The sequence below is a fragment of the Capra hircus genome, chromosome 1 (genome assembly GCF_001704415.2).
Source record: "Capra hircus breed San Clemente chromosome 1, ASM170441v1, whole genome shotgun sequence".
NCBI classification, from domain to species: Eukaryota; Metazoa; Chordata; class Mammalia; order Artiodactyla; family Bovidae; genus Capra; species Capra hircus.
In genome coordinates this window covers 132544030-132570730 of record NC_030808.1, presented here as the reverse complement: position 1 = coordinate 132570730, position 26701 = coordinate 132544030, and the positions used below count along the sequence as shown (strand labels likewise).

General features: G+C 40.1%; 1 protein-coding gene across 1 annotated transcript in view; it reads left to right on the top strand.

Moving 5' to 3' along the window:
* The window catches only part of PCCB (propionyl-CoA carboxylase beta subunit), a 96078-nt gene that overhangs the window by 16083 nt on the left and 53294 nt on the right, over positions 1 to 26701 (top strand). The window contains exons 6-8 of the mRNA XM_005675535.3: positions 6818 to 6928; positions 24005 to 24113; positions 26450 to 26570. Of these exons, the coding sequence (XP_005675592.2) occupies positions 6818 to 6928; positions 24005 to 24113; positions 26450 to 26570 (341 nt within the window). The remainder of the gene's footprint in view (positions 1 to 6817; positions 6929 to 24004; positions 24114 to 26449; positions 26571 to 26701) is intronic.

The following is a 26701-nucleotide window of genomic DNA, read 5'->3' as shown; positions in this document are numbered from 1 at the left end:
AAGCTTACCACCTGCCTGCCTCCCAATTTGGGGAACCAGCAACCAAAAGAAACTTGTTTGTTCTTGCTCCTCCCTGCTGAGCATGGGTTTCCCCCTCCTTCTGCTAATTAAGGAAGCCAAGAACTCTGTTGCAGGACTACTATGCTAAATGTGAAAATTGACCGAAATTTACCTACCGCTTTAGGAAGTCTATCCTGGAAGCTACAAGTGTTCCTCTAGATTGCAGAGTTTCAAAAGAGTTGCTTCAGACAGTTCGTGCCAACTCCGTAGTTATTTCGGTGGTGGGATGGATTCCTTTTCTATAATCTTTGATGTCACTCAAATATTACGTCAAACACATATTTTTAACTGTACCTTTTCAATTCCTCTGAGCTTTTGGTACTGTATGAGTTTTTTAAGTGGTTACTCTTGTTGAAACTCAGCCTCTCTTCACAGGTGCCAAATAGAAACATGGAGACAGAGTCTTGGGTGAAGTAGAAAAGACTAGCTTTTATTGCTTTGCCAGGCAAAGGGGGCCAGAGTGGGCTAATGCCCTGAAGACTGTGTGACCACCCATGGAAGGGGTAGTGAAGAGTTTTATAGTGTTCAAGGAGCAGGGCATGATCAGCTCGTGGACAGTTCTTGGATTGGTTGGCATCAAGGTGAAGTTTCTAGCATCGTCAACTGTGGGGAAATTAACAAGATGGCTCCAGTCAGGCTCTCTTGCTCCATGTTCTCACACCCTCTCACCCTATGTTCTGTAAACAATATCTTTGCAGGGTTATGTAACAGCTGAGATCAATTATAACAATACTCATGCACACCACGAGTTTTGTTCTATAAGTATATATAAGCTTCACCTGAAAAGCCCTGGCTGCTGGGGTGGCATCATGGTTATGTTATGTGAGATAATGTGATGACTCGGTTATGGCTATGTTGCGGCTGCTGCTACAGTTGCTGTGTCAGCTAGGAGAGAGGCTGTGTTATGGCTGCTGTGCCAGCCAAGAGAGAATAAACATGTCTTCAGTTCCTATGGGTCTTTGTGTCTTCTTCCAGCCTCTTAGCTTGCCTACCCTGGGTTCAGTGAACAGTGTGAACAGCAAAACAAATGGCATCACGAACAGGATCAGCAATACAGTCAACCTTCTGGTTTCAACCAGTCCAGGGTCTATGTTCCTGTGGTTAGCATTTTTCATCTGGAGGGGGTCTGCTTCCTGTAAAAACAACTTAGGAATGTGTGTCAGGCGTTTATGTCTTTCAGGAAACTGGCAGTTTGGTGATTCTGTTATGTGGCGGAATTATAGTCTAAATTGTTACCAGTTCCTTAGCCCAACAGCTATTCTTTGTTTCTACATCTTCACATTTCCCACTCATTAACTCTTGAGCCAGCATTGTACTTCAAAAGACAAGGACACCGGGCTTGTACATGGTTTCAACTCTAAGGGTAATAAAATGTAAATTTATCTATTTCAAATTGATCCTGACTTAATTCTGGTAAAATATAAGAATTTTGTTCCAACAGAGCTCCACTTTTATCCTCCTTTCTTTGCGCTGTTATTGTTATAAGTCTAATATCAACTTGTTACCATTTTTGCTTCATGCACCCTTGCTGTTTTAAAAGTATTAAGAGAGAGAACTATGTTTATGCAGTATTGTATATTTAACCACAAATTTACCAGTTTTAGTGTTCTTACGTCTTGTGGATTTGAATTACCATCTGATGATGTTTTCTTTCACCCTGAAGGACATCCTGAGCTTGTGTGGGCAATGATAGAGCCTTGGTTAAGAATGCCTTAGACTCCCACTGTTCTTATCACACAGTCAGCAGTTTTTCATTAGTAAACACGCCTCTGTTAACGTTTGGTCCAGTTTCAGAGCCCTGAAATCTTTTTGACAATTTAGTGATATTTTGTAGTTGGTTTTTGGAGAGTTTTCTGAGCTCTTTACTCTGTCATAGCTGGAAGCCTGTTCACCCAGCTTGATATTTTTCTGCAGAGTATGGACAGCTTTTCTTCATCTTTTTTTTAATAGTTGTGGTAAAATACACATAATAGAAAACTTACTAAATTTAAACATTCTTAAATGTACAGTTCAGTGGTCTTGAATACATTCATGGTTTTGTGCACCTGTTGCCATTATTCATCTCCATAACTTTTTGTCTTGCAAAACTGAAACTCTGAACCCATTAAACAATTACTCTCTGTTATCCCCTTCCCCAGCCCCTGGTAATCACCATTCTACTCTGTCTCTATTATTTTGACTAAATAGCTTATTTAAGGAAAATGTACACTGGTTTTCTGTGACTGGCTGAATAATATTCCACTGTATACACATACATTTTGTTTATCCATTCACCTGTTGATGGGCATTTGGGTTGATCCCACATTTTAGCTATTGTGAGTAATACTGCTATGAATGTGGGTGTAAAATTATCTCCTTGAGACGCTGTTTTGCGTTCTATATGGTATATCCCCAAAAGTAGATGTTGTGGGAAAAGAATTTCCTGACATGAGGAAGACTGAGAGGAGGATCGAGTTTATTACAGTGGGAGATGCTGTTATCACAGCGGCTGGCTCAAGCGAGAGCCCATGGGTTTCGTGGGCTAGTAGCCAATATTTGTAGCCTCACAACAAAGAAAATTCCTGCTGGAAGGGTGGCATTAGGTGATTGGTGAGGATGCTATAAGGTGGTAAACAAGGTGGATATTTTTATCTAATATGCTGTCAGAGAATAGGCCAGTTTAGATCAGAGGGGCTCTTGGCAACAGTTGTTATGGGGCTCTGTCGGTTCCAGAGATGACCTTGGTTGTGGGGCTCCACATCTGTGGCCTTGCTACAAGGCCTTGCACCTGTGACTTTGGTATAAGACTCCACAGTAGACTTTCTGGATTGTGTGATAATTCTATTTAAAGATTTTTGAGGAACTACCATGCTATTTGGAGAAGGCAATGGCACCCCACTCCAGTACTTTTGCCTGGAAAATCCCAGGGATGGAGGAGCCTGGTAGGCTGTAGTCCATGAGGTCGCTGAGTGAGACACGACTGAGCAACTTCCCTTTCACTTTTCACTTGCATGCATTGGAGAAGGAAATGGCAACCCACTCCAGTGTTCTTGCCTGGAGAATCTCAGGGACGGGGGAGCCTGGTGGACTGCCGTCTATGGGGTCGCACGCAGTCGGACACGACTGAAGCGACTTAGCAGCAGCAGCAGGAACCATGCTATTTTTCGCAGCAGCTGTACCATTTTACATTCCCACCAGCAGTGCACAAGGGGCCCAGTTTCTCCTCATCCTTACTGACACTGCTTATTTTCTATTTTTTTAAATAGTAGCCATCCGAATGCGTGTGGTGTGGCATCTCATTCTAGGTTTGATTTGCCCTCATGCAAGTGATTCTGAGCTGGAGGGAGGGGCTTGCAACAATGAGGTGAGGTGCAACAACAATGGCTGCCTAACTTCCTAACTTGCCTTTTAGAACTAACACCCAAAAAAGATGTCCTTTTCATTATAGAGGACTGGAATGCAAAAGTAGGAAGTCAAGAAACACCTGGAGTAACATGCAAATTTGGCCTTAGAATGCGGAATGAAGCAGGGCAAAGACTAATAGAGTTTTGCCAAGAAAATGCACTGGTCATAGCAAACACCCTCTTCCAACAACACAAGAGAAGACTCTACACATGGACATCACCAGATGGTCAACACTGAAATCAGATTGATTATATTCTTTACAGCCAAAGATGGAGAAGCTCTATACAGTCAACAAAAACAAGACCAGGAGCTGACTGTGGCTCAGATCATGAACTCCTTATTACCAAATTCAGACTTAAATTGAAGAAAGTAGGAAAAACTGCTAGACCATTCAGGTATGACCTAAATCAAATCCCTTATAATTACACAGTGGAAGTGAGAAATAGATTTAAGGGCCTAGATCTGATAGAGTGCCTGATGAACTATGGAATGAGGTTCGTGACATTGTACAGGAGACAGGGATCAAGACCATCCCCATGGAAAAGAAATGCAAAAAGCAAAATAGCTGTCTGGGGAGGCCTTACAAATAGCTGTGAAAGAAGAGAGGCAAAAAGGAAAGATACAAGCATCTGAATGCAGAGTTCCAAAGAATAGCAAGAAGAGATAGGAAAGCCTTCTTCAGCGGTCAATGCAAAGAAATAGAGGAAAACAACAGAATGGGAAATACTAGAGATCTCTTCAAGAAAATGAGAGATACCAAGGGAACATTTCATGCAAAGATGGGCTCGATAAAGGACAGAAATGGTCTGGACCTAACAGAAGCAGAAGATACTAAGAAGAGGTGGCAAGAATACACAGAAACTGTACAAAAAAGATCTTCACGACCCAGATAATCACGCTGGTGTGATCACTCATCTAGAGCCAGACATCCTGGAATGTGAAGTCAAGTGGGCCTTAGAAAGCATCACTAAGAACAAAGCTAGTGGAGGTGATGGAATTCCAGTTGAGCTGTTTCAAATCCTAAAAGATGATGCTGTGAAAGTGCTGCACTCAATACGCCAGCAAATTTGGAAAACTGAGCAGTGGCCACAGGACTGGAAAAGGTCAGTTTTCATTCCAATCCCAAAGAAAGGCAATGCCAAAGAATGCTCAAACTACCACACAATTGCACTCATCTCACATGCTAGTAAAGTAATGCTCAAAATTCTCCAAGCCAGGCTTCAGCAATACGTGAACCATGAACTCCCTGATGTTCAAGCTGGTTTCAGAAAAGGCAGAGGAACCAGAGATCAAATTGCCAACATCTGCTGGATCATGGAAAAAGCAAGAGAGTTCTGGAAAAACATCTATTTCTGCTTTATTGACTCTGCGAAAATCTTTGACTGTGTGGATCACAATAAACTGGAAAATTCTGAAAGAGATGGGAATACCAGATCACCTGACCTGCCTCTTGAGAAACCTGTATGCAGGTCAGGAAGCAACAGTTAGAGCTGGACATGCAACAACGGACTGGTTCCAAATAGGAAAAGGAGTATGTCAAGGCTGTATATTGTCACCCTGCTTATTTAACTTCTATGCAGAGTACATCATGAGAAACGCTGGACTGGAAGAAACACAAGCTGGAATCAAGATTGCCAGGAGAAATCTCAATAACCTCAGATATGCAGATGACACCACCCTTATGGCAGAAAGTGAAGAGCTAAAAAGCCTCTTGATGAAAGTGAAAGAGGAGAGTGAAAAAGTTGGCTTAAAGCTCAACATTCAGAAAACAAATATCATGGCATCTGGTGCCATCACTTCATGGGAAATAGATGGGGAAACAGTAGAAACAGTGTCAGAGTTTATTTTTTTTGGCTCCAAAATCACTGCAGATGGTGATTGCAGCCGTGAAATTCAAAGACACTTACTCCTTGGAAGAAAAGTTATGACCAACATAGATAGTATATTCAAAAGCAGAGGCATTACTTTGCTGACTAAGGTCCGTCTAGTCAAGGCTATTGTTTTTCCTGTGGTCATGTATGGATGTGAGAGTTGGACTGTGAAGAAGGCTGAGCGCTTAAGAATTGATGCTTTTGAACTGTGGTGTTGGAGAAGACTCTTGATAGTCCCTTGGACTTCAAGGGGATCCAACCAGTCCATTCTGAAGGAGATCAACCCTGGGATTTCTTTGGAAGGAATGATGCTGAAGCTGAAGCTCCAGTACTTTGGCCACCTCATGCGAAGAGTTGACTCATTGGAAAAGACTCTGATGCTGGGAGGGATTGGGGGCAGGAGGAGAAGGGGATGACAGAGGATGAGATGGCTGGATCGCATCACTGACTCGATGGATGTGAGTCTGAGTGATCTCCAGATGTTGGTGATGGACAGGGAGGCCTGGCGTGCTGCAATACATGGGGTCGCAGAGAGTCGGACACGACTGAGCAACCGAACTGAACTGAATCTTCCTTTGGAAGTTAAAAACCTTCAGTAGGCTCTGGAGTTCCAAAAAGTTGCATGAGGCAGATTCTGCCAGTGCAGTCTTTGTCTAGGTGGGGTGTCAGATCTCTGGTGCTTCCCACTCTGTATCTTCCCAGAATCCTCTCTATAGATCCTTTTTGTGCTGTCCTGAGATATGTCCTGAGTTACAGTAATTGGGCTCAGACCCACGGCAGGGCTAAAAATGGACATATTTCTCCTAAGCTGACATGGCTCAGGGAAGGATAGGAGCTGGTCATTGGGCTCATATCTTGTCTAGGTCCTCCAGCCCCCTGGGAAATCTTGTTTTTCCCAAGAGATGGCCTGAGGGTTGGCTCTCCGTTGTCCCTGTGGAACCCTTGTGGCTCCTGCCTCCTTGTTGTCCATCTGCCTTGTCTAGGGGTGGGCAGACATTGAAGACTTAGGGTAAACTAGCACTTATCCTCTTAGCCTTACCCTGTGACTATTGGGTATCCTCTGTGTGGAGTGGGAAGGGGCTCCAAGTAGAGGTCAAGAGTCCAGGATAAGTGTTGGCCCTGTGTATTATGCCTAAGGTTTCCATTCATCCTTCCAGCCAGTTTTGTACAGACAGAGGCTCTGGCTTGAGGTGTGTTAAAGGTGGGGTGAGAGTGGTGGGGTTCTCTCTTGAGTTCATGTCCTGGTGGAGCTTTTGGGGAATGAGTGCCCTGCCAAGGAGAGAAGAGGTTATTTGGTCCAGAAAGTAATATGTCAACCCTCCCACCAGTTATGGGGAGAAGATCCCATATACAATTTTGGAAGAAACTGTACAGATTAGCTCTCTTGGATAGAATTTCTGTGAGTAAAAGCCAAATGTATTTTCATTGTTGCCTCTGTCTTTCTGCAGATAATGCCTTGAACACCTCTGTAACCAGATACCTTTGACTTTCTCTTTTGGCAGAGGAATGTCACAGCATCCGGAGTCATCCCTCAGATTTCTCTGATCATGGGCCCATGTGCTGGTGGGGCTGTCTACTCCCCAGCCTTAACAGATTTCACGTTCATGGTGAAGGTAAGAAAGAAATTCCTGGTTTTCCTGCCCTTGGAGAGTTATGCAGCACCTCACGTGCAATAGCAATCATTCCTGACCCAGATCTGGGTTGTTATCTGTACAGTTGTATTGACTTTCAATGTAGTGATGATAAAATCTTGGTAGGGAGAAAGTTTTGGCATGAAAACTGCAGCTTGTGTGCATTCAGTGGCAGAATGTGCTTGGGTACTTCATTGGTGGGTGATTTTACTTGCTGATATGAATTGCAGATGATTTTAGGTAATCAAAGGATTCTATCCTCTGCCCAGACAGGTGATTATTTACTGGATTCTATTAGAAAGTTTCTCATGGAAAACTTTTCTGTAATCTGTTTCACTGGGAAGTTGTTTCTTGTGTTCTGCCTGTATTTATTCAGCTCTTTGCCATTTTATTATATTTTGTCTATGATGGTAATGTTAAATCTGATTTCTAGCTTCATTGTGCAAGGTACATATCTTTATTACATGATTTAGATGACTTGATGTTTTAAAATGATTTTGGGGGACTTCTCTGGCAGTTTAGTGGTTAAGACTTTGCCTTCAAATGCAGGGAGTTTGGGTTTGATCCCTGGGTCAGGAAGATCCCCTAGAGAAGGGAATGACAACCCACTCCAGTATTCTTGCCTGGGGAATTCCATGGACAGAGGAGCCTGGTGGGCTACAGTCTTTGGGGTCAAAAAGAATCAGACACGACTGGCCACCTCAAGCGAAGAATTGACTCATTGGAAAAGACTCTGATGCTAGGAGGGATTGGGGGCGGGAGGAGAAGGGGACGACAGAGGATGAGATGGCTGGATGGCATCACTGACTCAATGGATGTGAGTCTGAGTGAACTCCGGGAGTTGGTGATGGACAGGGAGGCTTGGCGTGCTGCGATTCATGGGGTCGCAAAGAGTCGGACACGACTGAGTGACTGAACTGAACTGAACTGAAAGCGACTAACATACTTTTCTGGGAGCTAAGATCCCTTAGTTCTCATGGCCAAAAAACCAAAACATAAACAACAGAAGCAATATTGTAACAAATTCAGGAAAGACTTTAGAAATGGTCCACATTTTTTAAAAAGTCATATAAATGGAATCATGCAATATGTAGCCTTTGAAAAAAATGATTTTTAAAAGAAACCTATTTGAAATCATATGTGTATAACTACCCTTACCCTGATACTTAAAAAAGTCTTTTCTCTTAAAATATTTTTAAACATAATGAGCAATAAATGTCAGGACAAATTAGTGTGCAAAATGAAAGAGAATCATCCCAGATGAAAGCAGTGTAAACACAGGGAGTGTACATAGGAAACACTTTTCTCTTTGGCATTAGGAAATAAGATTTAGCAGAGTCCTTACCCCTTGATTCAACTATTTTTTCTTAGTGATGGATTAAAAACAACCTAAAAGTTCAATGTTCAGTTTAGGTAGGGCTTTAAAAAATTAAGATGACCACATCCCTTACTTCCTGAACAAAGCAGATTCCTTGAACTTTGCCCACTAAATCTGTGTATGCCATACCTACCTGGTGCTACCCTAGTGGTCTTCCTGCCTGGTAGGAATGGAGGTGTGGGATCAGTTCCTCTGGCTAAAGGCTTCTTTCCTCCTCTCCCTACTTACATGCTGGGATTTTAAAACATTTTCTCCTGTTTTATTGAGATATAATTGACATATAACATTGTTCTAGTTTAAGGTGTACATGTTGATTTGATATTGCAAAATGATTACCCCCATAGTCCTTGCATACATGCCATTCCTATTTTGTGATGATAACATTTAGGATCTACTCTCTCAGCAGTTTTCCAGTATATGATATGATATTTACTAATAACTAATCACCATGTTGTACAGTAAATCCCCAGAACTTATTCATCTTATAATTGCAAGGTTGTATCTTTCGATTAACATGCCCGCCCCCCCCCACAACTTGGTAACCACCATTCTTTTTCTACTAGTTCAGCTGTTTTAGAGTCCACATATAAATGAGATCAAACAGTATTTCTCTTTCTCTGATTTATTTTACTTAGCATATGCTAAGCAAAGTGCCCTAAGGGTCTATTCATGTCACAAATGGTAGGATTTCCTTTTTTATCATGGCTTGATATTTCTCTGTGTGTGGTTGTGTGTATGTATGTGTCACATTTTCTTCACTGATATGCATATCCAGTGGATAATGCTGTGTGTGTGTGTGTGTGTGTGTGTGTGTGTGTGTGTGTGTGACACTTTTTTTTTATCCATTCATCCATCGGTGGGCACTTAGGTTGTTTCTGTATTTTGGTTATTGTGAATAATGCTGTATTGAACATGGAAATGCAGATATCTCTTTGAGGTCCTTTGGATATATACCCAGAAGTGAGATTGCTGGATCATTTTATAGTTCTGTTTTTAGCTTTTTGAGGAATCTTTCCATATTTTTTTCTACAATGGCTGTATCAATTTACATTCCTACCAATGTGCACAAGTGTTCCATTTTTTTCCACATCCTCACTGACACTTGTCATTTCTTGACTTTTTGGTAATTGGGATTCTAACAGGTGTTTTGGTAATTGGCATTCTAACCTCATCATGGTTTTGGTTTGCATTTCCCTGATGATGAGTGATAATGAGCATCTTTTCATGTACCCATTTTTATATTCTCTTTGGAAAAATACCTGTTCAGGTCCTTTGCCCATTTTTTAATCAGGAAAACTTTGCTGTTGCTTGAGTTCTCTCTATATTTTGAATATTAACTCCTTATTAGATATATGATTTGCGAATAGTTTCTCCCATTCAGTAGGTTGCTGTTTCATTTTGTTGATTGTTTCTTTTGCCCTGTAGAAGCTTTTTACTTTGATATAGTCCCACTTAGTAATTTGTATTTTAAAATTCATTTATTTATGGCTGTGCTGGGTCTTATTGCTGTTCTAGGTGTGAGGGTTTCCGTAATTGCAACGTGTGGGCTCAAGAGTGCTGGCTCAGCAGATGTGGAGCATGGCCTAAGTTGCTTGGTGGCATGTGTGATCTTCCCAGACCAAGGATCAAAGCTGTGTCTCCTGCATTGGCGGGCGGTTTCTTTATCACTGAGCCACTATGGAAACCTCACATTTATTCTACTTCTGTTGCATCCTCTTTTGGTGTCATACGTAAAATTATTGCCAAGACCAGTGTTAGGGAGTATTTCCCGTATGTTTTTTTTCTAGAAGTTTTACAGCTTCAGGTTTTTAAGTTGCTAATTCATTTTAAGTTAATTTTTGTGAGAGGTGTAAGATATGGGTCCAAGTCCAGTTTCACCTTCTGCATGCAGTTATCCAGTTTTCCCATTGTAAATTTATTGAAGAGACTATCTTTTCCTTACTGAGTATTCTTGACTCACTTGTCAAGTATTCATTGACTGTATATGTGAGTGCTTGTTTCTGGGCTCTTGATTCTGTTCCATTAGTCTGTGTTTCCCTTTTTATGCCATGACAGACTTCTATTGAAAAAAGCCATTGCAGTTTTGATAGGAGTTGCTTGGAATTTATAGATGGCTTTGGGTAGTATGAACATTTTGACAATATTTTTATCCATAAACATGGGTTTCCCTCCCCCATTTATTTGTGTCTTCTTTGGTGTTTTTCATCAAAGTCCTATAGTTTTCAATTCCTTGGTTAAATTATTGTAATTGTTCGATGCTATTGTGAATAGGCTGGTTTTATTTCTTTCTCAGATATTTTGTATATAGTGTATATTTTGTATATAGTATGTAGAAGTATAGCTGATTTCTATGTTGACTTTGTATGCTTTGTCTTTTAATCTTGTGTTTTAACTGAACTGAATTCCATTCTTCACTGGTAGAATTTTAATACCTACGTATTGGTACTACCTCCTCTTTCTCGTCCTCCACAACTAATCATTAAGCCTTAACCAGTCTGCATCTTAAATTTCCCATGTATTTAATGAGAGTACAGTAAAAATGCTAGCAGATTCTCCTTTAAAGGACTAGACAAGGTAAATATAAAGTTCGTATTAGGGGGAAAACCACAGTGTAAAAATAGATATACCATGAAGGAAGTGCAATGAAGGGCTAGTGCTGCCAGGAGAGAAAATACATTATAAAGCTAAAATAACTAAAGCTGTTTGGTCAGTTTGTAAATAAGTAGCTGCTGCTGCTAAGTCGCTTCAGTCGTATTCGACTCTGTGCGACCCCATAGATGGCAGCCCACCAGGCTCCCCCGTCCCTGGGATTCTCCAGGCAAGAACACTGGAGTGGGTTGTCATTTCCTTCTCCAATGCATGAAAGTGAAAAGTCAAAGTGAAGTCACTCAGTCATGTCTGACTCTTAGTGACCCCATGGACTTCAGCCTACCAGGCTTCTCTGTCCATGGGGTTTTCCAGGCAAGAGTACTGGAGTGGGTTGCCATTGCCTTCTCTGTAGTAAATAAGTGGACCAGGGAACAGAACAGAATTGAGAAATAAATCTAAATATGCTTGTGTGTGTTAGTCGCTCAGTCATGTCTGATTCTTTTTGACCCCATTGACTGTAGCTTGCCAGGCTCCTCTGTCCATGGAATTCTCCAGGCAAGAATACTGGAGTGGGTTGTCATTCCCTTCTCCAGGGGATCTTCCCAATCCAGGGACCAAACCTCGGCCTCCTGCATTACAGGCAGGTTCTTTACCATCTAAGCCAAATATACTTAGACATTTAATTTAGGATGAAAAGGATATTATTCTATTCAGGGTCATCGATAGTATCAGTTTCTCTTATCAAAGACACCAACGATTTCTGTATCACTAAATCCAGTGGACGTTTCTCAATCCTCATGTTTCTTGATCTTCTAGCAGCACTTGACCCATCTCGCCACTTCTTCCTCTTTGAAACATCAGGGCACTATACTCTCTTGTTTTTTTTCTAGCAATTCTCTCATTCCCTTGGTGATCTTATCCTATCTCAAGACTTTAAATATCTGTGTGCTGACAGCTCTCAAACCTATTTCTTTAGGATGGAACTGTCTCCTGAACTCCAGGACTAAACATTCAGTTTCCTATCAACATTTCCATCTGGACTTTAGTGGGTTTCTCAAAATGGATAGGTTTAGATCTTTCATGAACCTTTCCCAAAGTGCTCTTCTGTAGCCTTCCTCGTCTCAATAAATGGCAAGACCAGCTTTCCACTGGCTCAGGTCAAAAACATTGGCATAATTTTGACTCATATTTTTCTGTCAAATTCCAAGTTCAATCAGTCAGAAATCATATTTGCTCTACCTTAGGATATAATCTAAAGCATAATCAAATTGGCATGTACGTCTTATTACTTACACTGCCATTACTTTGAGTCAGACACCCCATTGAGGGTTATTGCAGAATCCTTCTAACTGATTTTCCTGCTTCTGTCTCAGCCTCCTCTTCCAGTTAATTTAAAAATTTTTAAATACTCTATTTATTTACTTGTTTACTTATTTTTATTTTTGGCTGCTCTGGGTCTTGCTGTGCAGAGACTTTCTCTAATTGGGGCAAGCAGGAACTACTGCCTAGTTGAGGCATGTGGACCTCTCATTGCAGTGGCTTGTCTTGTGCACAGGGTTTAGAACACAGGCTCAGTAGTTGTGGCACATGGGCTTAGCTGCCGCTCAGCATGTGGGATCTTCCTGGAGCAGGGATGGAATCCATGTCCCCAGAATTGACAGGCAGATTCTTAACCACTGAACCACTGGGGAAGTCCCCCAGATTTTGAACACTTTAAATTTTCTAATGTAGTACATACTCAGGGAAGTACATAAAGTATGTAAAGCAATTATTATTAAGTACAGATTCATGTATATAATACCCAGATCGAGAAATGGTCCTGGTGGTCCAGTGGTTAAGGCTCTGTGCTGCCACTGCAAGGGGGTGTGGTTTTTCATCCCTGGTCAGGGAATTATGATCCCATATGCCATTCAGCTCAGCCAAAAAATTAAAAAAAAGAAAGAAATGCCCCTCCAGGAACCCTGCTCTCATTACCCTCCTAATCACTATTGTCTCTATCTATCCTGCCTAGAAGTATTTATTTCAACTTTTATGATAATTTAAAAATTTGCTTTGCTTTTTGGTTTAAAATTTTATTTATGTCTCACTAAACAGTGGGGTAATGCTGCCTATTTTACCTTTAAAGTAAATATACATTCTTTCATGTGTGACTGTGACTCGTGCTTTTAAGGTTTATCCATGTACTTTGTAAAAGTATTTCATTTTAATAGTGGTATAGCCATTACAAATCATGCTGATGTAAGCATTCTTACACGTGTATCTTGCTGCATACATGTTTCAGTTTCTCAAGGTCATAGGATATACATATCTTCAGCTTTTCTAGGTAACACTTGTGACCAAGAAGTTGCAGCAAGGTACACTTCTGCTAGTAGTGTGTGAGAATTTCACTTGTTCTATGTCCTTGCCGACTGCATCGATGGCATCACTGACTTGAAGAACATGAATGTGAGCAAGCTCCGGGAGTTGGTGACGGACAGGGAAGCCTGGCGTGCTGCAGTCCACGGGGTCACAAAGAGTCGGACACGACTGGGTGACTGAACTGAGCTAATGTCCTTGCCAGCACTTTTATTGACGTAATTTAATTAATGCCAGTGTACATGTGGTGTGGTCTCTTCTTGTCTTAATTTGCATTTACATGACTGACGAGGTTGAATCCTTTTCATATGTTTCTTTTATTTATTTATTTTTTGTCGATGCTGTGTGACTTGTGGGATCTTTGTTCCCTGACCAAGAATTAAAAGCAAGGAGTCTAACCACTGGACTGCCAGGGAATTCATTTCTATGTTTCTTTTGTGGCATGCCTGTTCATTGGTTTTGCCCGTTTTTAAAGATTGAGGTTTTCATTTTTTTTCTTACTGGTTTTTAGCAGTTCCCTATATGGTCTGGATATAAGTATCAACTATGTATGTTGCGCCTGTTTTCTCTAATTCTGTGACGTGAAGTTTGCTGTCTCAATGCTATCCTTTGGGCAGAATTAAAAAAGAAATCTTTTTATCTTGAAATTTCAAATGTACAGAATTCTTAACTGAGAATGGGATATATATATCACGCCCCTTTACCTTTTTAATGTTTCAGTGCATAATTCTTAAGAACTTATATAACCAGTTGTTAAATTCTAGAAGTTTAACACTGATATAATACTTTTTAAAAAATTGTTGACTTATTTTTTACTGTGCTGGGTCTCTGCCGCACATGTTTCTCTTGAGTTGCAGTGAGCTGGGGCTACCTTTTTGTTGTGGTGCTTGGGCTTCTCATTGCAGGGGCTACTTTCTTGTTGTGAAGCTTGGGCTGTAGGTGTGTGGGCTTCAGTAGTTACGGCACATGGCTTAGTAGTTGCGGCTCCCAGGCACTAGAACACAGACTCAATAGTTAACGGTGCGTGGGGTTATTTGCTTCGAGGCACATGGGATCTTCCCTGACCTAGGATCCAGCTAGTGTCTCCTGCCAATAGATAACGGTGCGTGGGGTTATTTGCTTCGAGGCACATGGGATCTTCCCTGACCTAGGATCCAGCAGGTGTCTCCTGCCCTGGCAGGTGGATTCTTAACCACTGAGCCATCAGCGAAGTCCAGATATAATACTTTAAAAAAAATTATAGAATATACATAAGAAATGGTTAATGTGGTAAAAATTTGTTACATTTCTGTACCCTTCAGTTCAGTTCAGTTCAGTGCAGTCGCTCAGTCATGTCCGACTCTTTGCGACCCCGTGAATTGTAGCACGTTACTCCAGGTGTTTCTTGACTTTCCACTTTTGCATTCCAGTCCCCTATAATGAAAAGGACAATTTTTTCGGGTGTTAGTTCTAGAAGGTCTTGTAGGTCTTCATGGAAGTGTTCAACTTCAGCCCCTTCAGCATTACTGATCGGGGCATACACTCGGATTATTGTGATGTTGAATGGTTTGCCTTGGAAACAAACAGAGATCATTCTGTTGTTTTTGAGATTGTATTCAAGCACTGTATTTTGGACTCTTTTGTTGACTATGATGGCTACTCCAGTTTTTCTAAGGTATTCTTGCCCACAGTAGTAGATATAATGGTCATCTGAGTTAAATTCACCCATTCCAGTCCATCTTAGTTAGCTGATCCATCTTAGTTCCTAAAATGCGACTTTCACTCTTGCCATCTCCTCTTTGACCACTTCAGTTTGCCTTGATTCATGGATGTAACATTCCAGGTTCCTATGCAATATTGCTTTTCACAGCATTGGACTTTGTTTCTATCACCAGTCACATCCACAACTGGATGTTGTTTTTGTTTTGTCTCTGTCTCTTCATTCTTTCTGGAGTTATTTCTCCACTGATCTCCAGTAGCATACTGGGCACCTACCGACCTGGGGAGTTCATCTTTCAACGTCCTATCTTTTTGCCTTTTCAACAAAATGGTAATTCTGTTTAATCTTTTGAGGGAACATCACAATGGCACAGTGGCTGTACCATTTTACATTCCCACCAACAATGCACAAAAGTTCCATCTTCTCCACATCCTTGCTGGCACTTGTTTTCTGTTTTGATGATAGCTATCTTAGTTTGTGTGAAGTGGTATCTTGTTGTAGTTTTCATTTATATTTCCTAATATAATTAGTGATGTTGAGCCTCTTTTCATATTATTTGCCATTGGTAGGGGCTTCCCTGATAGCTCATTTGGTGAAGAACATACCTGCAGTGCAGGAGACATGGGTTTGATCCCTGGGTTAGAAAGATCCCCTGGAGAAGGAAATGGCAAGCCACTCCGGTATCCTTGCCTGGAAAATCTCATGGCAGAGGGGCCTGGTGGGCTGCAGTTCATGGGGTCACAAAGAGTTGGGAATGACTGAGCAACTGACACTTTCACTTTCACATATCTTTTTCTGGAGATGTCTATGTCTTCTTGATTGGATTGTTTTTGTTGTTGTTGAGTTGTAGAAGTTCTTTACATATTTTGATATTACAGTTTAATAGATACATCTTTGAAAATATTTCCTCCCATTCTGTGGGCTCCTTTTTTATTCTGTTAGTGTTTTTTGCACAAAATATTTTAGTTTTGATGAAGTCTGTGTACTTTTGTTATCTCTGCTTTTGTTGTCATACCTGAGAAATCTTGCCAATTCCAGTGTCACAAGAGTTTCCCCTTTTTCTTTTCTAAGTTGTATAGTTTTAGCTCTTATGTTTGGTCCTTTTGAGTTAATTTTTGTACGTGGTATTACATAAGGTCCAATTTCATGTTTTTGCATGAAGAAAAGTTATGACCAACCTAGATAGCACATTAATTTTTTTCAATTTCTATCTAATCAGGTTTTTTAAAATATAAATTTATTTATTTTAATTGGAGGCTAATTACTTCACAGTATTATATTGGTTTTGCCATACATCAACATGAATCTGTCACAGGTGTACATGTGTTCCCCATCTTGAACCCCCCTCCCAATTCTCTCCCCATACCATCCCTCTGGGTCATCCCAGTGCACCAGCCCCAAGCATCCTGTATCATGAATCGAACCTGGGCTGGTGATTCGTTTCACATATGATATTATACATGTTTCAATGCCATTCTCCCAAATCATCCCACCCTCTCCCTCTCCCACAGAGTCCAAAAGACTGTTCTATACATCTGTGTCTCTTTTGCTGTCTCGCATACAGAGTTATCATTACCTAGATAGCATATTAAAAAACAGAGACATTACTTTGCCAACAAAGGTCCGTCTAGTGAAGACTATGGTTTTTCCAGTGGTCTTGTATGGATGTGAGAGTTGGACGGTGAAGAAAGCTGAGCATCGAAGAACTGATGCTTTTGAACTATGGTGTTGTAGAACACGCTTGAGAGTCCCTTGGACTGCAAGGAGATCCAACCAGTCCATCCTAAAGGAGATCAGTCCTGGGTGTTCATTGGAAGGACTGATGCTAAAGCTGAAACTCCAATACTTTGGCCACCTCATGCGAAGAGTTGACTCATTGGAAAAGACCCTGATGCTGGGAGGGATTGAGGGCAGGAGGAGAAGGGGACGACAGAGGATGAGATGGCTGGATGGCATCACCGACTCTATGGACGTGAGTTTGAGTGAATTTTGGGAGTTGGTGATGGACAGGGAGGCCTGGCGTGCTGTGATTCATGGGGTCGCAGAGTCGGACACGACTGAGAGACTGAACTGACTGACTGACTGATCTAGTTTTCCCAGCAGTATTTTTTTTCATTATAGTTTATTACAAGATATTGAATTTACTTTCCTGTGCTCTAGAGTAGGTCCTTGCTGTCCTATTTTATATATAGTAGTGTGTATCTGTCAGTCCCAAACTCCAAATTTTTTCCTCTCCCTACTCCTTCCCCTTTAGTAACCATAGACTTGTTTTTTATATCTAGGGGTCTGTTTTGTAAATAAGTTCATTTGTATCATATTTTAGATTCCACATATAAGTAATATCCTATGATATTTGTCTTTCTCTTAGTCCCTGGTGACTCAGATGGTAAAGAATCTGCCTGCAGTGTAGGAGACCCTGGTTTGATTCCTGGGTTGGGAAGATCCCCTGGAAAAGGAAATGGCAACCCACTCCAGTAGTCTTTCTTGAGTATTCTAATGACAGAGGACAGTGGCAGGCTACAGTTCATGGGGTTGCAAACAGTCAGACACGACTGAGAAACTAACTTTCATTTTCTTTGGTTCACTTTGTATGATAATGTCTACATCCATCCATGTTGCTGCAAATGGCAATTATTTTATTCTTTTATTTATTATTTATTTTTAGTAAAACAAATTTTGGCCATACTAAGTAGAATGTGGGATCTTAGTTCTCCATCAGGGATTGAACCTGTGCCTTTTGCAGTGGAAGCATGGAGTCTTAATCACTGTATCACCAGGGATGTCTTTCATTCTTTTTTATGGCTGAGGGTTGCCGTCTGTGGGGTCGCACAGAGTCGGACATGACTGAAGCGACTTAGCAGCAGTAGCAGCAGCAGTATTTTATTGTATATATTTAGTACATCTTCTTTATCCAGTCATCTCTTGATGGACATTTAGGTTGCTTCCATGTCTTGGCTGTTGTTAATAGTGCTATTATAAATACTGTAGTGCGTGTATTTTTTCTGAATTAGAGTTTTCTCTGAATATATGCCCAGGATTCCAGCATAATGCTGGATTCCAGCACCATTTGTTGGAAAGACTGTTCTTTCTCCATTGAATGGTCTAAGGATCATTGTTCAAAACCACTTGACCAAGTATGGAAGGGTTTATTTCTGGGCTAATTATTCTGTTCCATTGGTCTGTATGTCTGCTGTTATGCCAGTTCCATTGTTTTGATTTTTATAGCTTTGCAGTAGGTTTTGAAGTCAGAAAGTGTGAGATCTCCAACTTAGTTCATTTAAAAAATTGTTTGACTGTCGTTCTTTTATTGCATCAATTGAGATGATTTGTTTTTTTTTTTTTTTCCTCATTCTATTAAGGTGGCATATCACATTGATTAATTTTTGTCCGTTGACCCATTCTCAAATTCCAGGAATAAGTCCCACTTGATTATAGTGTATAAACCTTTTAATTTCTCCTTTGGTTTGTGCATATTTTGTCTAGGATTTCTATGTCAATATTCATGAAGGATATTTGTAATTAAAAAAATATATTGTTTGACTACATGCAGAGTCTCTCGAGGCTCCACATCAAATTTAGGATGGATTTTTCTATTTCTTCAAAAATGTCATTGGGATTTTGATAGGAATGACATTGAATCTGTATATTCCTTCTGGTAGTTTTGACATTATAACAATATTGAGTCTTTCAATCCACAAATAGCTGTCTTTTCCGTTATGTCTTCTTTAATTTCTTTCAGAAATGTTTTGTAATTTTCATTGTACAAGTTTTCATTTTTTGTTTTTGCCTTTTTGCATTATTCCTAAGTGCTTTTAGAAGCTATTGTAAATGAACTTGTTTTTGTAACTTCCTTTTCAGATTTTTCCATTGTTAGGGTACAGAAATGCAACTGATTTTGATGTGTTAATTTTGTATCCTGCAACTTAATTTGTTCATTCTAACTTTGTGTGTAATCTTTAGGGTTTTCTGCATATAAAATCCATGTTGTCTGCAAACAGATAATTTTATTCTTTCTTTCTGATTTAGATGCCTTTTTCTTTTTCTTTTTTTTTTTTTTTATTAGGTCTATGTTGAATAGAAATGAGAAAACAGGCATCCTTACCTTGTACCTGTTTTTAGAGGAAAGCTTCTAATCTTTTACCATTGAGTATATTAGCTGTAGGTTTTCCATAAATAACCTTAATCATGTTGAAGTAGTTTCTTTCTAGTTTTCTGAATATTTTTTATCATGAAAGAGTGTTGAATTCTGTCAGGCTTTTTTTGCATTGAGATGATCATGTAATTTTTTTCTTTGTTTTTTGTTAATGTGGTATATTACATTGTTATTGGTGTGTTCAACCATCCTTATATTTCAGGAAAAAAATCTTCTTCGTTTTGGTGTGTAATTCCTTATAAAATGTTGTTGGATTAGGTCTGCTAGTATTTTGTTGAGTATTTTTATGTCAGTGTTTATATGGGATATTGAACTGTACTTTTCTTGTAGTGTCTTTGTCTGCTTTGGTATTAAGGTAATGCTGGGTCTCAGAATGAATTAAGAGATATTTCCTCCTCTTCAGTTTTTTGGAAAGAGTTTGAGGGGATTGGTGTTTAATCTTTCTTAATATTTGGTAGAATTCAATGGTGAAACCACTTGGTCTTGAGCTTTCATTTGGGAGGTTTTTGATTACTGATTGAGTCTCCTTACTAGTTACAGGTCTATTCAGATTTTCTACTTTTTCATGATTCAGTCTTGGTAGTAAGAGTGTATGTTTTAGGAATGTGTCCATATCATCTAGGTTATTCAACTTCTTGGTATAGAATTGTTCATAGGACTCTTATAATCTTTTTATTTCTGTAGAAGTAGTAGTTATGTTTCCACTTTCATTTTGTTAAAAAATTTTTTTTTTGTCTTGGACAGTGCTGGATATTCATTGCTGTATGTGGACTTTCTTTAGTTGTAGTGAGGTGAGTGGGGGCTCCTCTCGTTGTGATGGGTAGGCTTCTAATTGCAGTGGCTTCTCTTACTGAAGAGCACAGGATCTAGGGTGTGCATGCCTCAGTTGTTGTGGCTTCTGGGCTTTAGAGTGTGGGCTCTGTAATTGTGGCAGGGATCAAACCTGTGTCCCCTGCATTGGCAGGTGGATTCTTAACCACAGGACCACCAGGAAAGTCCCCCCACTTTCGTCTCTGATTTTAGTAATTTGAGTCTCTTTTTGCTAAATATTTATCCATCTTACTAAATATTTGTCAATTTTGTTGATCTTTTTGAAAAACCAACTTCTGGTTTTTACTGATTTTTTTCTTCCCTCTATTTTTTCTATTTTTCACTTATCTCAATTCTAATACTTATTTCCTTCCTTCTGCTCTTGAGGTTTAGTTCTTTTTTTCTTGTTAAGCTCCTTAGGGTGTAAAGTTGGGTTCAGAACTTTCTTAGTGTAAGTGTTTACAGCTTTAATTTCTCCTCTTAGCACTGTTTTTGCTGTATCTCATAAATTTTTGTATGTTTTCATTTCTTGATATTTTAAAATTTCCCTTGATTTCATCTTAGTTCATTGGTTGTTTAAAGAGTGTGATGTTTAATTTCCATCTATTTGTAAGTTTCCAGTTTTCTTTCTGTTTCCAGTTTCATTCCATTGTAATCAAACAAGATAGTTTGTATGATTTCAATTTTTAAAAATTTCTTAAGCTTGTTTTGTATATGACTAACATGTAGTCCATCTGATGTAATACTTTTGTTTACCAAGCAGATTCCAGTTCAGTCAGTTGTCCCATAAATGTCCTTTATAGCATTTTCTTTAGTACAGGATCTATTTCAGGATCACATATTGCATTTAGTTGTTATATTGCATTAATTTCCTTTACCCTGTGACAATTCCTCAGATTCTTTGTTATGACATTGAAGGCTGCAGAATGAATTATTTCATAGGTTGTTGCTTAGTTTGGGTTCTGACATTTCCTCATGATCAGATTCGGATTAGATATCCCAGTCTGTCTGCTACATTAGTGATATTGTATTGCTTAGATGATCACATCTGGAGGCAAGTGGTGGCCATCTGCCCTTCATTGATGATATTAATTTGATCATTGTTTTGGTGTTGTCTGGTTTCGCCACTGTGTAGTTACTGTTTTTCCTTTGTAGCTGATTCTCACTGGAAAGATGCTTTGAGGCCATATAACTGTTCCACGTTATACTTTTGCTCCTTGATTATCTATCGATTATTCCTGTCCAAACCGTCTTTACAAGGTGGTTATTTTCTAGCTCCACCACTTGCTTCATATTAATTGGCATTCTACTTTAAGGAAGAGCCCTGCATTTCTTGGGCATTTGTTCATTTCATTGACTTAGTATAGGTTCATGGATTTCAGATTTTACTGAGTGGTTTATAATCCATCACTATCATTATTTTGATGCTCAAATCGTCCTTCCCTTAGCCAGTGGGAGTCCCTGTAAGCTGGCTTCTGTGCCCTTTTGATAGGAGAACCAGTGTCAAATGAATACCTTATGGATAGTGTGTTTAAGTTCTGGAAGCTTTTCCAACCCTAAAGTCATGAAGATACTTTCTGTTTTCTAGAGGCTTTTTTATTTTGTGTTTTATATATTCATCTAAAATTGGAGTGGCTTTTACACATAGAGGCTAGTTTGATTTATTAAAAAATTTTTTTTCCAATACAGGAACCTGGTTGACATCTAGCCTTATATTGAAAAGAACGTTGTTTCCTGCTCTGTAATGTCATTTATGTCACGAATCAAATGTCCACATATCAAGAGTGTTTACTGCGCTTTCTCAATCTGTTTGCTTATCTCTATGGCAGTCAGTATGATACTATCAATAACAATGGCTTTATAACAAATGCTAATATCTGGTACAGCAAGTTGTTCCCCCTTATTTTCTTTAAGTCATATGGATACGGGATATTCTTGACCCTTTGCATTTCCACATATTTTACAACTTTGAGATATAATCGATATATGGTGAACTGTACACATTTAAGTTGTGTAATTAAGAGTTTTTTGATGCATGTTTATAGCCATGAAGCTATGACCACAATTAAGATAATGAACACAGCCATTACTTCCCAAAGTTTCTTCATGTATCATTGTAATTCATCCTACCTCCCAGCCCTGTCCTCAGGTTCATCTGCTTTTATCACACTAGATTAATTTGCATTTTCTAGAATATTATGTTGATATAAACAGAATCATACAAAATGACATTTTACAAAATAACATTTTGTATGTACAAAATATATACAAAAAGTATGTACTTTTTTTTCATTCACAGTTTTCTAAAATTTTATTTTATTTTACTTTATATTTGACTCCACTGAGTCTTTGTTGCTGTGCATGAGCTTTCTCTAGTTGCGATAAGCAGGGCCTATTCTAGTTGTGGGTGTATGCTTCTTATTGTGGTGGCTTCTCTTGTTGCAGAGCATGAGTTCTATGCACGTGGGTTTCAGTAGTTGTGATGCATGGGCTTAGTTGCAGGGTGGATCTTCCAGGATTGAACCTATGTCCCTTGCATTGGCAGGTGGACTCTTAACCACTGGACCACTAGGGACTTCCACTATGTACTCTCTTTTTGTTTGTTTTGTGCCATGGGGCTGGTTTCATTCACTTCAGTTCAGTTCAGTTGCCCAGTCGTGTCTGACTCTTTGCGACCCCTTGAATCTCAGCACGCCAGGCCTCCCTGTCCATCACCAACTCCCAGAGTTCACCCAAATTCATGTCCATCGAGTCAGTGATGCCATCCAGCCATCTCATCCTCTGTCATCCCCTTCTATTCCTGCCCCCAATCCCTCCCAGCATCAAAGTCTTTTCCAATGAGTCAGCTCTTCGCATGAGGTTGCCAAAGTATTGGAGTTTTAGCTTCAGCATTAATCCTTCCAAAGAACACCCAGGACTGATCTCTTTTAGGATTAGCTGGATCTCCTTGCAGTCCAAGGGACTCTCAAGAGTCTTCTCCAACACCACAGTTCAAAAGCATTCATTCACTTAGGATAATTATTTTGAGATTCACTTGATGGCATTGGGCTGTTACTAATTTTTGGCTGTTATGAGTCATGCTCTTGTGAACATGTGTTTGAGTCCATGTGTAGAGTGGAGAAGATAGACCTTTCTAGCTAGGCCATTCTAGCAAGATTCCAAACCACGGAGCCATAAAATAAAGATTGATACACACAGGTAATAATCTAAGGACTAAAGTCCTTTATATAAAAACATCTATCCAGTAAGAAAATAGGCAAAGAACATGAACAGTGAGTTGACAGATAATTGTAGTAAGATATTTATTGCAAGATTGCTTGCTATAGCAAAACTCTGGAAACAATCTAAAAGACCATCAGTAGGTGACATCAGTAAATATGTGATACATATTTTACTATCCTGATGTGGAGTGATCATCAGGAAGTTCCAGAACAGTGTGTGGTGCACTGTGCTGGAGGGAAAATAAGAAGGAAAAAATATATAAATGCTCCCATATGCATGTATGTCAGAGAAACTGATAGCGGTTGCCTTGAGGGATGGAAATTGGAGGCCTGGAAATAAGGGCTGGCATGTAGACTTACATTCCACTGTATCCACTATTCTGGTTAAATATTTTATAATATGTCTTTATTATCTTTAAGTTAGAAACTAGAAATCAAAGCATATCAGTCTCTCAGAACACCAAACATTGATTATTATCATTATCTCCAGATGGCTTCACTTAAAGTGACTGGTTCATTTTAGGCAAGCTGCAGACCAGTGATAAGGTGATAATAGTACTAGGCTTTAATGACACAGTCTGCTGAAGTGCTTAGAAAAGTCCTTAGTGCATAGCAAGGTCTGCATCAGGCCACTTGTTAGGGTGTGGCCCTACAGATGAATGACCCTGAAATGTTAGCTACACTGCAGGTCATTTTGCTGAGAGAGAACCAGGCCACGAAGATTTTTTGATGGCAAGGCAGGGAAAACATGGGTCTTTACTTTAGGCCATCTGTGAGCTGTATCCTAACCTGGCTCTGCCACCATGTCACCACCTTCTCTGAGACTGAACTTTCTGGAATTTTCTGGTTTCAGGACACCTCCTATTTATTCATCACTGGCCCTGACGTTGTGAAGTCTGTCACCAATGAGGACGTTACTCAGGAGGAACTTGGGGGTGCCAGGACCCACACCACCATGTCAGGTGAGGGGCCTTGAGGCTCACCTCATTATTGTCAGACATGGAGAGGAGGCGTTGCTAGAGCTGACAGTCTGGTACAAATGTTGCTTCATCGACAGAGCTTATTTGAATAGACTGTAGTGTGATGTATTATCTACAGATAGTAATAAATGTGGATTTATAGCTCAAAATTGCTAACTAATGGGGTACTTCTAATGCTTTTGTAGTCTTTGAAAATGTTGAACTAACTAGAATGATGGCTGTAAGAACTGTGATTCATGTGAGTATAGTTGAACTTAAAATTGCATTTTGATGTGACTTTTTAAAAAGGAAATAATTATTTGGCTGTGCTGAGTCTTAGTTGAGGCAAGCAAGATCTTTAGTTGTGGCGTGTGGGATCTAGTTCCCTGATCAGGGATTGAATCCAGGCCTTCTGCATTGGGAGTGGGGAGTCTTAGCCCCTGGACCACACCAGGGAAGTCCCTTGGTGTGGGGCTTCTTTTACTCCAAAGTTGGGTTATGTTTTAAGAGTCAGTGGCATCTTGCTGGTCACCATTGGCCAGTGAGCACATGGTCAAGACCTGTGTGCTCACGAGCTGGGTCATAGCTTTTCACCTCCTCAAGGTTAAGTGTCACATATGGAAAATTATCCTTTGCTTTCACCGTTGAAAGATGCTGTTTATACACAGAGGCATGTAATTGGGAGCAGAGCAGGAATCTGGTATTAGAGAAGACAGTTGTTGAAATAATGATTGGAATTCCATAATTCCTTGGCAAAAGACCTCAAGTTGTGAAAGTATTGCGTACCACACAGCAAGCAGTGTAACTGAAGATGGGAGAAATTGCCTCTTTGAGAGATTTCAGAGCATCGAGAGGCTGGTGGATGGTCTGTGTGCCTCGCTGTATTGTGCTTAAGGCGTTGGGTCATCGTTTGATTGCAGCATTTCTTTCTTAGTGTACATACAGTCGAGGTATGTCTTAATGTCCGTGAGGTCTTAACATTTGATGAAATTTGCTTAAAAAATAAAAGTCAGATCTCCTGATTCCCCCCACCCACAGAAGTTGTTCCTCCCCTATCTTGGGTGGGGGTCACCTTGACACACCCCTTTCTCTCACCTCTCAGGTCCTTTCAGCTCTCTAGCCAGCACACTTCTCACTGCTGACCCACAGCTTGTCACATTCCTATCTCAGGGCTCAATTGACAGCAGTTTTTTTCTTACTGGAATATAAAATCATGTTGCGACTTTTTTTCCCCTTTGTTTGTAGTCTTGACTTTATTGTAGATTTATAGGTCACAGTGCAGAAGTTCTTAAATTAATACCATGATTGGAAATGAACCATGGTATTTTCAAAAATGTATGTATTTATTTAATTAGAGCATAGTTTTATAACACGTTCATTCCTGCTGTACAACAGAGTGAGTCTGCTATATGTATATATACATCCCCTCCGTTTTGGATTTCCTTCCCATTTGTCACCACCGAGCACTGAGTAGAGTTCCCTGTGCTATATAGTAGTTTCTCATTGGTTATCTGTTTTATATATAGTAGTGTCTATATGTCAATTCCAACCTCACAATCCATCCCACCCTAAATAATGTTGAGTCTTGATGGAGTCTTAGATTTGATGAAATATGCAATTTTTTTCCTGACTGCAATAGTATTACATGTTTGTGGTAGACGACTTAGAAACTATAGGAATAAAAATCACTAGGAATTTTATTACCCAAAGATAAACACCATTCACTTTTTGGTTATACCCTGCAGTCTTTTTGCGCAGATGGATGTGAATATACAGCTGCATACTCAAACATACGTGTGTAATGTTCCTTTGTGGCCTGTTTTTTCATTTGACAGCTTAATGTAATGAATGTTTGTGACATTATATTTTCTTCTATAACATAATTTTAGCTTTAAAAGCATCATTTGGTATCCTGAATCTTAGGCTCTTGAGCTGTGTCTGATGCACTCAGCTCTGTAGTCTTAGAGTAAGACCCAAAAGATGCTGTTTATGCACACATATATATATATTTATTTTTTAGTAATAGCTTTATTGAGATATAATTCATATAATGGGCTGTGTTTGGGAGAGGGGCCAGGGGAAACTCCAGTGACTAGGCGATATTAGGGCAAAAACTTGTATAATGAGTGACCCCTGTAGGGGTGTAGATTTGGAGCAGAAGAAACAGGCTGCATAGACAGAGGATCAGCCTGAAGGTGTGTGGTGGGATGCCATCCTCAGTGGAGGTGCGCAGCAACAGGGCTGTCAGCCAGCCTGCCCTAGAAGGGGCAGGTGGGCATGAAGCTGCATCTCTGGGCTGACAGGTGCCCTGGCTCATCACATCCTCCCTGTCTTCTCAGGCGTGGCCCACAGGGCATTTGAGAATGATGTTGATGCTTTATGTAATCTCCGGGAGTTCTTCAACTACCTGCCTCTCAGCAATCAGGACCCAGCTCCTGTCCTTGAGTGCCATGACCCCAGGTGAGTTGCAGGTTGGGGTTCTTCTCTGGCCCCCCTGCTCTGGCTAGATCTCCAGGATCTGCGCTGGTGGGCAGCTGGGAGTAGATTGTGGAGTGGAGTCAGGTGTAGGCGTGGTGGTGGCATGTCTGGGT